Genomic DNA, 12,972 nt, shown 5'->3' on the forward strand with positions numbered 1-12,972 from the left:
AACAGGGCCTGAAATTAGAGACCAGAGGTAAGTACAAAATAAAACAAGAAATGGAAAACGAGACACGACATCAAACACGGGGACTTAACTAGAGATGAATGACATAAATAGACTGACCTGACATGACGCGAATAAACATGAAAACCTGACTAAACATGAAATGACAGACATAATACATAAACATAACCAACACATCTGACGAGACACAACAAAAGGCACTGTTTGGCAAATACATTATCACTATTCTTAGATAATACACAATATTTTAAAACACTTTGAATACAAACAACCAAATGCATGCAGGAATGGACCCTGTACTGAACTTACAAACCTTACACGTGTAAAACATTTTGATAAGCTAGCCGAGTACAATTAGCTTAACTTGCTTTTCACTAAGCGGTCTGACGTCGGACTGTCAAACTTTGGCTACGGTTACATAAATTAACTGACAAAATTGTTTGTATTAATTACTTTATTTGTCTTTTGAGTTACCATGTCCATTGGGGGAGGTTACTTCCTGGTTCAGCAAAGGGCGTGGCCGAGCGCTGAGGACTCATAAATACTGCAAGGAGCCAATTGGGACAGATTGGGACAAACCACCTGCTTCCAAGTTAAAGGGGGGATTTGGGTTTTGTCAGTGTCCTTTGTGTATTCTGTTACTATTAATTATCCCTTGGTTTCAACTTGGTTTGGCCAAGCCACTATATAGGTTCCTTGGTTTTTCATTGTAGCAGGTCAGTTTGTTGAGTTAACACCTGTTAAGTTGATGCCATGTTTCTTTGAGGTATTTTCTGTTGACCTCTTTTATTATTGATTTATGATGTTTTCTGTGGACTTTTGGGTAAATAAAAAACCCTCACTGTTTATTCATCATTCAATTCATTCTATATTTTATTCTGTAGATTGTGTACATTACTTTTCACTTCACTGCTTGTTGCACTCCTGGTTAGAAGCTAAACTGCATTTCGTTGTCTCAGTAGGCCTACCTGTAATATGTGCAATAACAATAAAGTTGAATCTAATCTTGAGCAGGAACAAATGTATTTACTTAGTACATATCTGACATTAACGATTAAACACATTTGTGCGTTCTTTATAAATGCAAACTGGTCAAGACCACCGACGGAAGTAGTTTTGAAAAGTAGTGGTTCTGTCTTTTACATGTAGGATTCAACCCCCCTTGTATTGATTTGTTTTAAAATGAACAGACACTTCATTAATTTGTAGTGATATATTAATTGTGGGATTTCTATTGCATCCACTTCATCTGCAACGAAGAACGCCAACGCAATTTCCGCCATTGCAAACCGAGTCAAACCGACTCCGAGCTGTCCGACTTCAGGCGAGTTTTTTGAGACCTCCCCCGGCTGCAATCGGCTATTCTCGTCTACTTTCGAGGCGAGCCGCAACTCATCTCAAACAAGCCTATTTTTTCTGTTGACCGTTTTTGTCCCTATAGTTTGTCGTTCGTTTTTGTTAATTAAATAATGTCAGACTATATTACTTCGGTGTGGACTTTCTCTTTGAAAACGCGTCACAGCCTATAGCCAAGCTTAGCCTCTCGGCGACTCAAACTGGACTGGGAATTGAGCCGCCACAATAATAATAAAAATGATGATTACCTTACTTTTGTCTATTTTTATTCCTCAGTGTGTATATTAAGACATATGTTGGTTTATTTAAGATATTTGAGATATTTTAGCTATTCTAGAAATGGGGTTTTTTCGGTGGGTTCTTTCTTTTTTGGTCACTGTGATCTTCTACAGTACATTGTTGGTTACTGTGATTATCTACAGTATTGTTGGTTACTGTGATTATCTACATTACATTGTTGGTTACTGTGATTATCTACAGTACTTTGTTGGTTACTGTGATTATCTACAGTACATTGTTGGTTACTGTGATTATCTACAGTACATTGTTGGTTACTGTGATTATCTACAGTACATTGTTGGTTACTGTGAATATCTACAGTACATTGCTGGTTACTGTGATCTTCTACAGTACATTGTTGGTTACTGTGATCTTCTACAGTAGGCTACATTGTTGGTTACTGTGATTTTCTACAGTTGGGACGTTACTACTGATATTTTTAAAGTAACTCCAGAGTTGCTGTAATTTTTGGTTGGAAACACGGTATTATAGCCTACTCTAAAATGGTATACAATAATTTACTGTGCACAAACACTGTAAATAACTGTGGATTTCACAGCCATTTTTTACAGTGTGGAAATGCAGGATTATCTGCTAAATGCCCGGGCGTGCTTTGACAGATGGCAAGACACCCACTGTGTTAAACGGCATAGATTGGGGTCAGTGTTGGATAATATGCGTTTACTACCTTCTATTGTGTTTACACATCCACATGTATAGCAAGTACAGTCTGCTCTATGCTGTGTAGGCCTACACGAGACCAAATCATCGATGTGCATATAGGCCTCTATAAATGTCTGCACATGTAGCTCGGTTGTACTATGATTCAAATATAGTATACTGCATCTAAGGAGTAGTCTTTTAACTATGTATATGGTCTATATGTCTTCAGATCGTTTGCGTTTTTAAAACTTAATGAATAAACGCATCACGTTGTCGGTGCATGCCACAACCCCTGCTTCTGTGTTTCCCTTGGATCCCAGTGATTTCCCTGTTTTTGCATAAACCTATAACCACAATGCGCGTACACGTTCTGCTCCCATTCGCGTACACGCGCCCATGGTTCGCTTTGCATCTCGTCAAAACAAAGCGGGGGCGAGCCAGTGAGTGAGCGAGCGGCAGCGCATGCTTCATGAATGAGTCCCTCTCTACAGCACTGAGACCCTCAGCCTGCACCCTGATGCCAGTGTGGGTGCGCTGACCCCCGGGGAACAGTAGAGGAACCAGCCGCTGATGATCCCGGACAGTGAACGGCTCGGCCCGGTGCTACAGGACCGTTTCATCCCTCCAGGAACAACACGACAGGACAAGGCACGGTGAGAGCTACAGTGGGCGGGCAGAGGCGCATGACATACGACAACTTTGTTGCCATAATCATACAGTTTTTAACCATACTTTATGATGCATATGTGCCCGTGTCTGTGTGTGTCCATAAGACAATGTTTAGAGAGGGACTTGGCTTCATTCTCTCGTCTGTACAGGTAGAAAAAATAGAAAACCCTCCACGTACGCACGACTGGCTGTACATTCCTCCCTGTCGGAAAAACGTGGACTGTTGATTGCGTGTCTGTGCGATTGATTGTCTTATGTCGAATAAACAACATGTGGGCAGTACACTGGGATATCAATAAGCCAGAAAAGCAATAGAGCCACATTTAAATTAAAAGTGTTATCGATCTGACTGTAGTCGCTCCTGAAAGAGAAGGAGGAGGGGTGAACAAAAGCAGAAATGCCCAGACTGGCCTGGCATGGCATGTCGGGCAGTCTGTCTCTGAGCCTCTGACTGAGATGTGGATTTACTCTGATAAGACTGCAGGCCAAGCCTTTTGAAAACACTCAGATCACCCTTTTTATCACGCAGGCAGGGTGGCAGTAAGGGAGGCTCGTGTAGAGTCTTTGTCTGTGGAGTGACAGCCCAGACTGTTGTTCTCCCCTCTGACCAGGGGATGGTGCTTTACTATGCCCACTGTGTTTCTATGGGGGAGACACCCAAATACATGATAATACTGTACAGTCATACTGGCTGTGTGGCTTTTACAGGAATACTTCTCACTCACACTCACACTGGACATGTACACACTTGCATTTCCCTTTTTTCTCTCTGATGAAATGTGTGTGTGTAATTGTGGCAAGGTTAGGGCGTAGCTTGAGCTCTGATTGCAAAACACTCTTTCATAGTATTTAAATAACAAAGTAAACAGAAAACACCTAGGTCACAAATGTGCAGCTTGTGTTTTTACTTTCATATGTTTTGTCTGTATTAGGGGCTTCAGTGTCCTTTATTTTATTAATTGAATCAAAGTAGGTGTACTGTAGGAGTATCATTTTCCCCTGATGCCCCACACAGCTGCTTGTAATCCCTCCTGTTACGCTCTGGTATGTGCCTTTGATGATAGGTTTCATTAATGTCCTTTGTCTCCTCACTTATGTCTAGATGCTTGATGGACTCCGGCGGAGGCATGCCTCCCGGCCCTCCACCAGACCCCTGTCACTCAACTTCAGCACCTTCTCTGCCCCTCCCCCAAGCCCAGACATGGACAGCAGCAGTGAGCATCCAATCAGGAGGTGAGGCTCAGTTTCCTGGGATTAAAATTTCACAACACACAGCATCCTGGAAAATGCATGAAATATTAATGAGCATTCATAAAAATCCCACCACTGCTCCTCCCACATGATTTCATTAAACAACCGTGCTTTCAACACACGTTGACCTAATGATCTCCTAGTGGGATGTTTGTTTTCTCATCAGTTTGTACACTCGCTTTCTGTCTGTGTGTGTGTGTGTGTGTGTGTGTGTGTGTGTGTGTGTGTGTGTGTGTGTGTGTGTGTGTGTGTGTGTGTGTGTGTGTGTGTTGTGTGTGTGTGTGTGTGTGTGTGTGTGTGTGTGTGTGTGTGTGTGTGTGTGTGTGTGTGTGTGTGTGTGTTGTGTGTGTGTGGTGTGTGTGTGTGGGCGTGGAAGGGGGTCTTTTGTTGACTGCATTGCTGTCAGCAGAGAGTTTGTGGAAAGCATGGGTTTAAAATCATAATTTCTACCCCTTCTTCGAGGTGCTGGTTCTCCCCAGTACCTCTTGAAAATATGCAAAACAGTGTTTACTTCATGTTCTGAAATGAGTTAGGATTCAACAGGAAAATATATCATGGAGGGGAGGTTGTCTCATATAGAGCTAGATTGACAAATTCTATGACGACAATATGAATCTGTAAATTACTATTGGCTGATGTAAGGCTAGGCGCTAACAACGATATTTTTGATTTAAAAAACATAGAATAGTGATATCATTTGAGTAATACATATATTATAATACTGTGTGAATAAATGATTTCCTTTTCTTTCCATTCACATTTAATCTCCATAACCAATTATAATTTTCCTTCAAATGTATCTATTAAAACGCAATACCAACGTCAATTCTATTGGCAATGATAATCGTGTAATCTGATATTGTGATAACTCTTGCTGTTTTATTGTTATCATTGATCGTTTTAATATTCCCAATAATCAATAATCATTCAACCTTTTAAACAATCAGTGGCCTACCAGTGCTGGGACACTTATTATATACTCAAAATGTGCAGCTAAACTTTGTTTATATTAATACATATTTCTAAAAGAGATACACAAATGTCCAAAGATATATGTCAAGTTGGATTTGGGAAAATGTGTTCAAAAAGATGTAGAATGCATACTTTTCTTGGATTGGTATAGTCATGAAAATATGGAGCCTTGGGATTAAATATTTCATTCATAAAAGTTCTAAACATCATAAGGAATTGTTCAAACAGGCTAAGATATGTAATACTGTCTGACAGGATAGAAAAATATATGATTGGTCCAACCTTTAAAGCTATGTTAGGCCCGGGGAAATACATTCAAGAGGAAAACCTTTAAACTCTCAAATATCAAAAGCATTTTTAGCTTCAAGATCCGGTATCAGGCTCCTCTAGTCTGACCCATTGCTCTGCTTTTTTACTTTTGTTGTCCTGCTTCAGTTGTGCTGAAAATGGGAGAGCAGGAAAACCTTCTTTATTGTCCCTCATTGTGTCACTGCTTCCTATCCCTGTTGTTGTTGTTAATAAGCAGAACGACTTCCTCCTCTGCCTCCTCGCTGTACAGTGACAAGCACAACAAAGTCCCAACTGCTTCAGTCTGCTTATCCTGCAGTTCCTGCGGCTTCTGTGCATAAATATTTGTTTGCATCAATGATTGTATTGTACTAAAAGAGAGGGAGGAAGTATGCCCCCTGTCAGTGCATGTGCTGTTTCCTCCTCCTCTTCTGAGACTTCAGGCAGAGCGCTGGCCCACCTCTCGGCTTGGCTCCACCCATGCTGCTCTTAACGTGCTGCCCCTCTCTCACCATGCATCATTCTGTCCTACTTTTCTCTTCCTCTGTCAGCGGCTTCTCTTTCTATTGTCATTGTGCTTTTTCCTTCTCTGCATACTCGATCCCTCTCTCAGACTCACACTGCTTATGTTCTCCCCTCTGGCTATCTCCTCTGGGTTCTTCTCTGTATGTCAGCTTGTAGCCTGACCTGCTTTCTCTCCTGTCCACTACTTGTTTCTTACCACTTCCTCTATATCTCCCTCATGAGGACTCTGCACCGGCTGAAGCTGATGAGCTCCCCAAGCCTCAGTGAGCTGGGGAAGAGTGAGAAAAGTTCTCCGGAGGAAAGAGGAGAGAAGCAGAAGAAGGGAGGATCAAACGCCACCTGGAACAGGTACGCTTAATACAACCACGGTGTAAAAAAAACCTCAGCGGCTAAAATAAATGTTGAACTAAAAAAGATTATGTCGTGTTGCAGCATCCACAACGCTGTCATAGCAGTCTTCCAGAAGAAAGGCTTGGCCGATAACGAACTCTACGTCCTCAACGAAGGTGTCCGGTAAGTTTAGAAAGAAACTGCCACACATTCACACAGTACAGAGAAAACAACCTTATTTTAGACCATTGATGTCATTTTGTGATGTAATTAGTATAATCACTGCCTGTCCTATGTTGGCTGACTGAACATTTTCTTGTGAATGAGTTTATTTGTTTGCGTGTGTCAGTGTCAGTATGTGGGTTTGGAAAGTCATGTGGTTATGCAAGATATGTCATTATCTTTCTGAACCAGACCCATCACTTCTATCCTATCAGCCCAGTAAACATATTTCCATGTAAAGAAAAGCAACAAGGAGGTGGACCGACGAAAACAGAGACCTTAGTAGTTGGCTTGACATCCTGGTGTTATTTTTCATGGTGTTACACAGTCACATGGAATGCAGTTCAGTAATAAATTGCAGGTTTAAACGCCTCATTTCCACAAAATAAAGATTTTCTGAATAATGAAGTGTTGTGTGTGAGTCATAAAGTAATCCACATATTTGTTTCTTCAGGCATCTGTTGAAGACTGAGCTGGGGTTCTTCTTCACAGAATACCTTCAGGTAATAAGCTTTTGATATTAAATGATATAAGATAAGGGTTAGTATAAGGCGTCAAAATGAAAGCGGTGGTGTCTCATATATTTATATTTAATGGCATATTTCCTTGTGTTCACAGAACCAGCTGCTGACAAAAGGCATGGTCATCCTTCGGGACAAAATAAGGTTTTATGAAGGTATGGCTGACTGAAAGATAGTCTGAATGCATTTTGTTGTGGTCTGTGTCCATGAACTTAGCTTGAGTCAACTCTATTTCTTCTTTATGTGTTATCAATGCAGGTCAGAAGTTACTTGACTCTCTGGCAGAGACTTGGGACTTCTTCTTCTGTGATGTTCTGTCGATGCTGCAGGCCATCTTCCATCCGGTCCAGGTACACAAATATCTTGCTGCCTGACAACTTCACTGGATGATGATCATTGTTGCTAAGTTCTTCTGTTTTTTATGTTGTCCTTAACGTGTGCGCAGGGTAAGGAGCCCTCTGTCCGACAGCTAGCTTTGCTTCACTTCAGGAACACCATAGTCCTGAGCGTAAAGTTGGAGGACGCCCTGTCTCGACCTCGGGCCCGTGTTCCCCCCTCTGTTACACAGATGCTGCTTATTCTACAGGTAGGCCTGCAACTCAAACATCGAACTAAATGGAATAAAAACACCAACTGTATTTAGACTCAAATTAGTACCTAATTGAATAGAATAGACAAATTAGTTGTGAAAACTTGTAAATGTGATTCAGTAGTCAACAGTTGATTGTCGATCTGAGCCTATTATTGTTTTATTGTATCTAATTTATTTCTTTTGTTTCTTAGTGTCTCAACTATTATAGTAGTAACATTCTACATTTGAGATGTTAGACATGCAAGAACAATCATTTTTGCGATATTATTATTTAATAAATAGCTTATTCTGTGAATAGTTTTTTTCATGGTTCTAAAGCACTAATGAACAGCTTTAGGCTGATTTATACTGGAGTGACTTTGATGCCTGTCTGTCTCTGTCTGGGTTTAGGGGGTCCATGAGTCGCGTGGTGTAAATGAGGAATACCTGAGGCTGGAGTCTCTGATTCAGAAGGTGGTCTCGCCCTACCTGGGCACACACGGGCTTTACTCTGAAGACGGGGCTGAGTCTCATTGCTGTGTTCTGGGTGAGACTGTGAACCTCAAAAAGAAGAGTAAAAATTGCCACGTTTCTGGAAAGAGACATAAAGTTAACCCTCCCTTCCTTCTTTTATGTCTCTCAGAGAAGCGTTCACCGTGGGGCTGGTCAAAGTCTACAGATCAACCGTCTAAAAACCCTGTGGTACGATCCAAAAGCTACAATATCCCTCTGCTGCTGACCCCTGTGGCTGAGTATGACCCAGATGCCAGCTCTGTTGGCAGTGGAGGAATTCGGCGCCACTCGGCCTGCGAGATTATAACATGCCTGGAGGAACAAGGACTGGCTTACGCTGACTTGGCCTCCGGATCTGAACTGTCTGGCCCCTCCTCCAACAGGCTGTGTGTGGGCTCTCAGTTCAATGGTATGTCACAGATTAAGATGTCTGAAAAACTGAAATCCTACTGTAAAAATGCTCAATAATCCAGTACCCTCTCATTCATAGGTATTGTACAAGCGGGAGCGGGTGCCATGGCCTTGCCTCTTTCGTCTGCCTCTATCCATCTCCTTCATTCCTCAGGAGCTCTGCACGGCACTGAGGCTACAACAACAATGACTGATCTCAGTAAAGGTGCATCATCCTCGCCGCCCAGTGAATCATCCAGCCCTGAAACCATTATTGGACAAGTGCTAGACTCTGCAGACTCAGACTCAGATGGGATATTTATTGATTTCCCACCTCACTCCTCAGAGGCTATGGGGTACTGCCGTGACAGCAGGCAGAGCACTGTGTAGCTGTGGCTGCTTTAAGAACACACCCCTCCTCCAGTGTATACGCTGATAATCTGGAAGACAGATTAAAGAATAATTACAAGAACATTTCATTAAATTGGTACCATCTTCCGTTCTTATTAGTCCATTCCAAGTGCTTTCAATGGTGAATGAAAACCTTGCAACTCTAAAGTTTCAACTATTCATCCAACAAAAAACTAAGCAAATCCCAGTGGAATTATTATTATCAATGCTCTAAAATGTTTGACCAAGTTTTGAATTTGGGATATAGTTGCGACTTTATCCAAGCTCTTTATCCTGAGATTTCCAATGTTTTCATTAACACAAAATACGTTGCATTAAGTTCCTAAGGGATAAATCTGGTGATATTCTATAATTTTCTTATTGTCAACAACTCTCTGAAATGAACAGCAATGAATGAATCTCAGAAAGATTTCTTCTGAAGACAAATCCTAATTTATCATGTTCCACTGCCAGACCTCCATCTTGTCCAAAAATACTAAAAACACATGAATGTGCCATACAGTTGCACTAACCTGTTACCTGATTTGAATAAAAACGGGCACTTAAGTTTATAATGACTCAATCAAACATTAAATTTGCTGGTACTGTAAAAACTCACTAGATCATCAGATGTGAATTAATCTGTGGCTGAAAGATGTCCCCAAAAAATGCACTATTAACTTAACTACAGTGCAGAATTACTCAGCTTTTGTGACGCATTTTAGAAAATGTATGTCTTAAAAAGAACAAGATTTGTTGACAATATACAAACGATAATAATATCCTTTAACTCAAAGAGAAGCAAGAAAATCTTTAACTGAATTTAACATCATCATTAGAGTTATGAGGTTTTCAAACAGCATCAGTTTCTTGCCTCTACTAATAAGATGGCCACCATTTACATGGAAAAGTGACAGAAACGTTACATATTTATCATGGATTGTTTTGTATGTGTATTTTATACATTCTGTTTACGCTTTGTTGTCTGCTTTTAGCAGTAACAGTAATGAGGTCTTCTGCTCTCTCTTTTGTACGACATCTTATGAAAATGTTGACTTTTGGATTATTTGTATTGGCGGTCATAGAGGTTTAATGCAAACTTCTTATCTTAGAACAGACATCAGTGTGACAACATTTGCTTTTCTGTATTAGCTCCCTACAGCCGGACTTTGAGGAATGATGATGTTTATTGTTTACATTTGATAAAGACATGAACATTTTGACTGAATGTCGTCTCACACACTGTATTTTGCACCACCACTATGTTGTAAATAGAAATGCATTGTTGTTTTTTAGAACAGCTTGATAGTGTAAAGTGAGCTTTTACCTTTAAATGACTTGAGATTTTAATAAGGGCTTTTTATCTGAATCTTTTTCAAACAATGTTTTACCTCAAGCGTTTTGTACTTTACTTTTTTTGACAATCTATGATGTCTTCGGAGTTGTACTTTGTATTCATTTGTTATACTAGCCCAGTAAAAAAATAAATACATTTGAAAAGTATTTAAAACCATTGCCTTCTTTTAACACTTGATTTGTCATAAGTAAAATGTCCCCCTGATTAATACTGCCAAGTGTATGAGTAGCTACACAGTCTTCTTATGTGCTTGCACATTAAGAAGAGGGGACATACAGTCAAAGCTGGATATATTTTTTATCGTTGAGTCAAACTCCATTAAGCAATCTATAATTAAGGGCCAGGATTTTAGAAAAACTGAGGTCGTAAGTCCAAATCCCCCCAGTGTACCTACCACAAACGCCTCAACTTTGACCAGTGACCGTAAAGAATTAGAATTTTTCATATTTTATAAATAGATTAAAAAAACTAATTTGTGCATGTTTTTATTCGTTTTTATCACCCTCAGGGTTGAGCTTTCCGTATACATTTTGATTGTGGCAATAGTAAATCTCAACTCAAATTCCACTTCATAGATTTATTATATAACTATTCACAGTGGGTGAGAAATGTACTGGACCTGGAGTTAACATGAACTGGGTGTTCTCAATAGAAGCTACAAACCACCTGCAGTTATTTATCAAAACATTTATCAGCTGATAAAATAATTCATTTTTTATTTGGAAAGGGTGTACCGGAAGTCTTCAGCTATTCTATTTAAAAGTATGCTTTTGTTTTGTAAAGACTTACCGGAAACTCGCAGTAACTGCTGGCGGAGTTCATCTGGAAGTGGCTAAATGCTAAATGCTAAGTACACTGTAATGTTCGCTGTCATTGAGATACTTTAAGCTTAAAACTAAATCGTCTGTTTAAAAGTGCTGACGTTTGTGTCGCTGGTGAAGAGTCGGATTTTTAAAAGGTTGACTCCCCTGGTCTACTTGGTAAGACATCTTTCTTTGAACAATGTTTTTTTGGGTATCATGTAAGCTACAAAGCTAGCCACCATACAGTAGCTTAAGTGGAAGTAAAAGAAAAATGGGTCTTTAAAAAAGTGATTTACATTTTCTAAAAGCCTGAGAGCTAGTGGAGGGAGTTTTGATGTGTGAACAAAGTTACCTCCTATTTCTCAGTCAAGACATCCACGAGAGAAAGAGATTAAGCCTGCTGTGTTTTGGTTTGTTTTCAGATCTATCAGTGTGTGTGTGTGGGTGTCCTTGGCTGTGCTCCTCAGTCTCTGTGGTGGGGTTGACCCTGGCTCTGTGCCAGCCCTCTGTAGATGAAGATGTCCCTGGCCCAGCGAGTGCTCCTCTCCTGGATCTTCGCCCTGGTCTTCCTCATCATGCTGGTCCTAAAGCTGGACTCCAAAATCCACTGGAACTGGTTTCTCATCTTCCTCCCTGTGTGGACCTTTGACACAATCCTCATCCTCATGCTAATTGTGAAGATGGCGGGGCGCTGCAAGCCGGACTTTGACCCCAGAGATGGTGAACAGAGCCTGAAGAGGAAGCTGTGGTACCTGACAGCCATGCTGCTGAAGCTGGCCTTCTGTCTTACACTGTGCTCCCGCCTAGAGAGGCTCACTGAAATGTGGGTCAGTTTGGTGTGTATCCCCCTGTGGGTCCTAATGGGTGGAGCGCTGGTGGAGCTAGGACACAATGTTTTCCACTACAGGAGGGAATGAACCACACGACTTTGCAAAACAAGGATTTTAAATGTAAAGTAAGGGAGAGAACCTTTTATGCTCAAGAATGTCTCGCTTGGGATGCACCAATCTGATTCACTATGTGTATCAGGGCCGATACTGACCCTTATAAAGTGGACCGGTATCAATCAGACATATCGACATTATATACATTTTCTTTGTCAATGTCATTTTAACATTCACAGTGTCTGCTGTAAGTTACATTTTATTTAAATCACAGCAGGTAGCAGACTCTATGACGTGTGGTAGCGATCCCAGCAGTGTGCACATTCGTCCACCGTGAGTTTTCGCAAAGTGTGGTTTACACGCTTGGAGATTTCATGTACACTAGTCCACACAGTTTTGCATCTTTAGCATAAAACCAGCCTTAGCATTGTTTTAGCGTTCACATTACTGCCTTATTGCTTTTGGTTGCAGAATTGGATGAATTAGGTCAAGGATAATAAGAACTACAAGAAGATGAACCTATACTTTCGCATGCCACTGGGTTTAAGAGTTAAGGCTAAGCAAACGGAGGCACAGAAGATCTGCCATGGTGATCCAAAACAGTCACTTGCTACACTTAATGTAAACACTAACCCAATCTGCACTAGCATACACTGTGTGCCACTGAGCTATACTACTACATGTGTTTATGAAATCACTGTTGACATTTTCATCACTATCTGATCACTTCTGTAAAGCAGCAGAAACCTCACACATCTCATATGTGATTGTACACACATGTATGAATTATATTTGTCAGCCATCCCAGGATGTCTCTGCCACTGACACTATTTGAATGTAAAACCCTAAATGTCCTCAAATATAAAAGTACTTTTGTAGCACCAAAGTTCATGGTAATTGATCGAATATCCTCATCTCTAGACCAAATACTCTTAAAGGGCCAGTGTGGAGTATCTAAAGGAATTTCTTT

General features: G+C 40.7%; 2 protein-coding genes across 3 annotated transcripts; both read left to right on the plus strand.

Moving 5' to 3' along the window:
* Positions 1-2,739: 2,739 nt before the first annotated feature.
* Positions 2,740-10,462, plus strand: prr5a (proline rich 5a (renal)). 2 transcript variants are annotated; one of them, XM_034141902.1, is made up of 11 exons: positions 2,740-2,969; positions 4,088-4,218; positions 6,244-6,369; positions 6,454-6,534; positions 7,028-7,076; positions 7,192-7,249; positions 7,353-7,444; positions 7,540-7,680; positions 8,077-8,212; positions 8,309-8,587; positions 8,669-10,462. In XM_034141902.1, the coding sequence occupies exons 2-11, from the start codon at positions 4,088-4,090 to the stop codon at positions 8,956-8,958; spliced, it is 1,383 nt and encodes a 460-aa protein (XP_033997793.1). In that variant the 5' UTR covers positions 2,740-2,969; the 3' UTR covers positions 8,959-10,462. The 2 variants fall into 2 exon arrangements, with proteins under 2 accessions (XP_033997793.1, XP_033997792.1); XM_034141901.1 differs by having other exon boundaries at positions 2,740-2,964.
* A 656-nt stretch (positions 10,463-11,118) lies between these two features.
* On the plus strand, positions 11,119-12,903 carry tmem60 (transmembrane protein 60). The gene is made up of 2 exons (XM_034141915.1): positions 11,119-11,295; positions 11,541-12,903. The coding sequence occupies exon 2, from the start codon at positions 11,631-11,633 to the stop codon at positions 12,033-12,035; it is 405 nt and encodes a 134-aa protein (XP_033997806.1). The 5' UTR covers positions 11,119-11,295; positions 11,541-11,630; the 3' UTR covers positions 12,036-12,903.
* Positions 12,904-12,972: the final 69 nt, after the last annotated feature.

Source organism: Trematomus bernacchii, unplaced genomic scaffold, assembly GCF_902827165.1.
Source record: "Trematomus bernacchii unplaced genomic scaffold, fTreBer1.1, whole genome shotgun sequence".
NCBI classification, from domain to species: domain Eukaryota; kingdom Metazoa; phylum Chordata; class Actinopteri; order Perciformes; family Nototheniidae; genus Trematomus; species Trematomus bernacchii.

Bases quoted from the DNA above. Each gene is read 5' to 3' on its own strand.
- prr5a (XM_034141901.1), top strand. From the start codon at position 2,887: ATGATCCCGGACAGTGAACGGCTCGGCCCGGTGCTACAGGACCGTTTC. The intron at 7,077-7,191 runs GTAATAAGCTTT...TTGTGTTCACAG, and splicing joins TCTTCACAGAATACCTTCAG to AACCAGCTGCTGACAAAAGG. The intron at 8,213-8,308 runs GTGAGACTGTGA...TATGTCTCTCAG, and splicing joins GTCTCATTGCTGTGTTCTGG to AGAAGCGTTCACCGTGGGGC.
- tmem60 (XM_034141915.1), top strand. From the start codon at position 11,631: ATGAAGATGTCCCTGGCCCAGCGAGTGCTCCTCTCCTGGATCTTCGCC.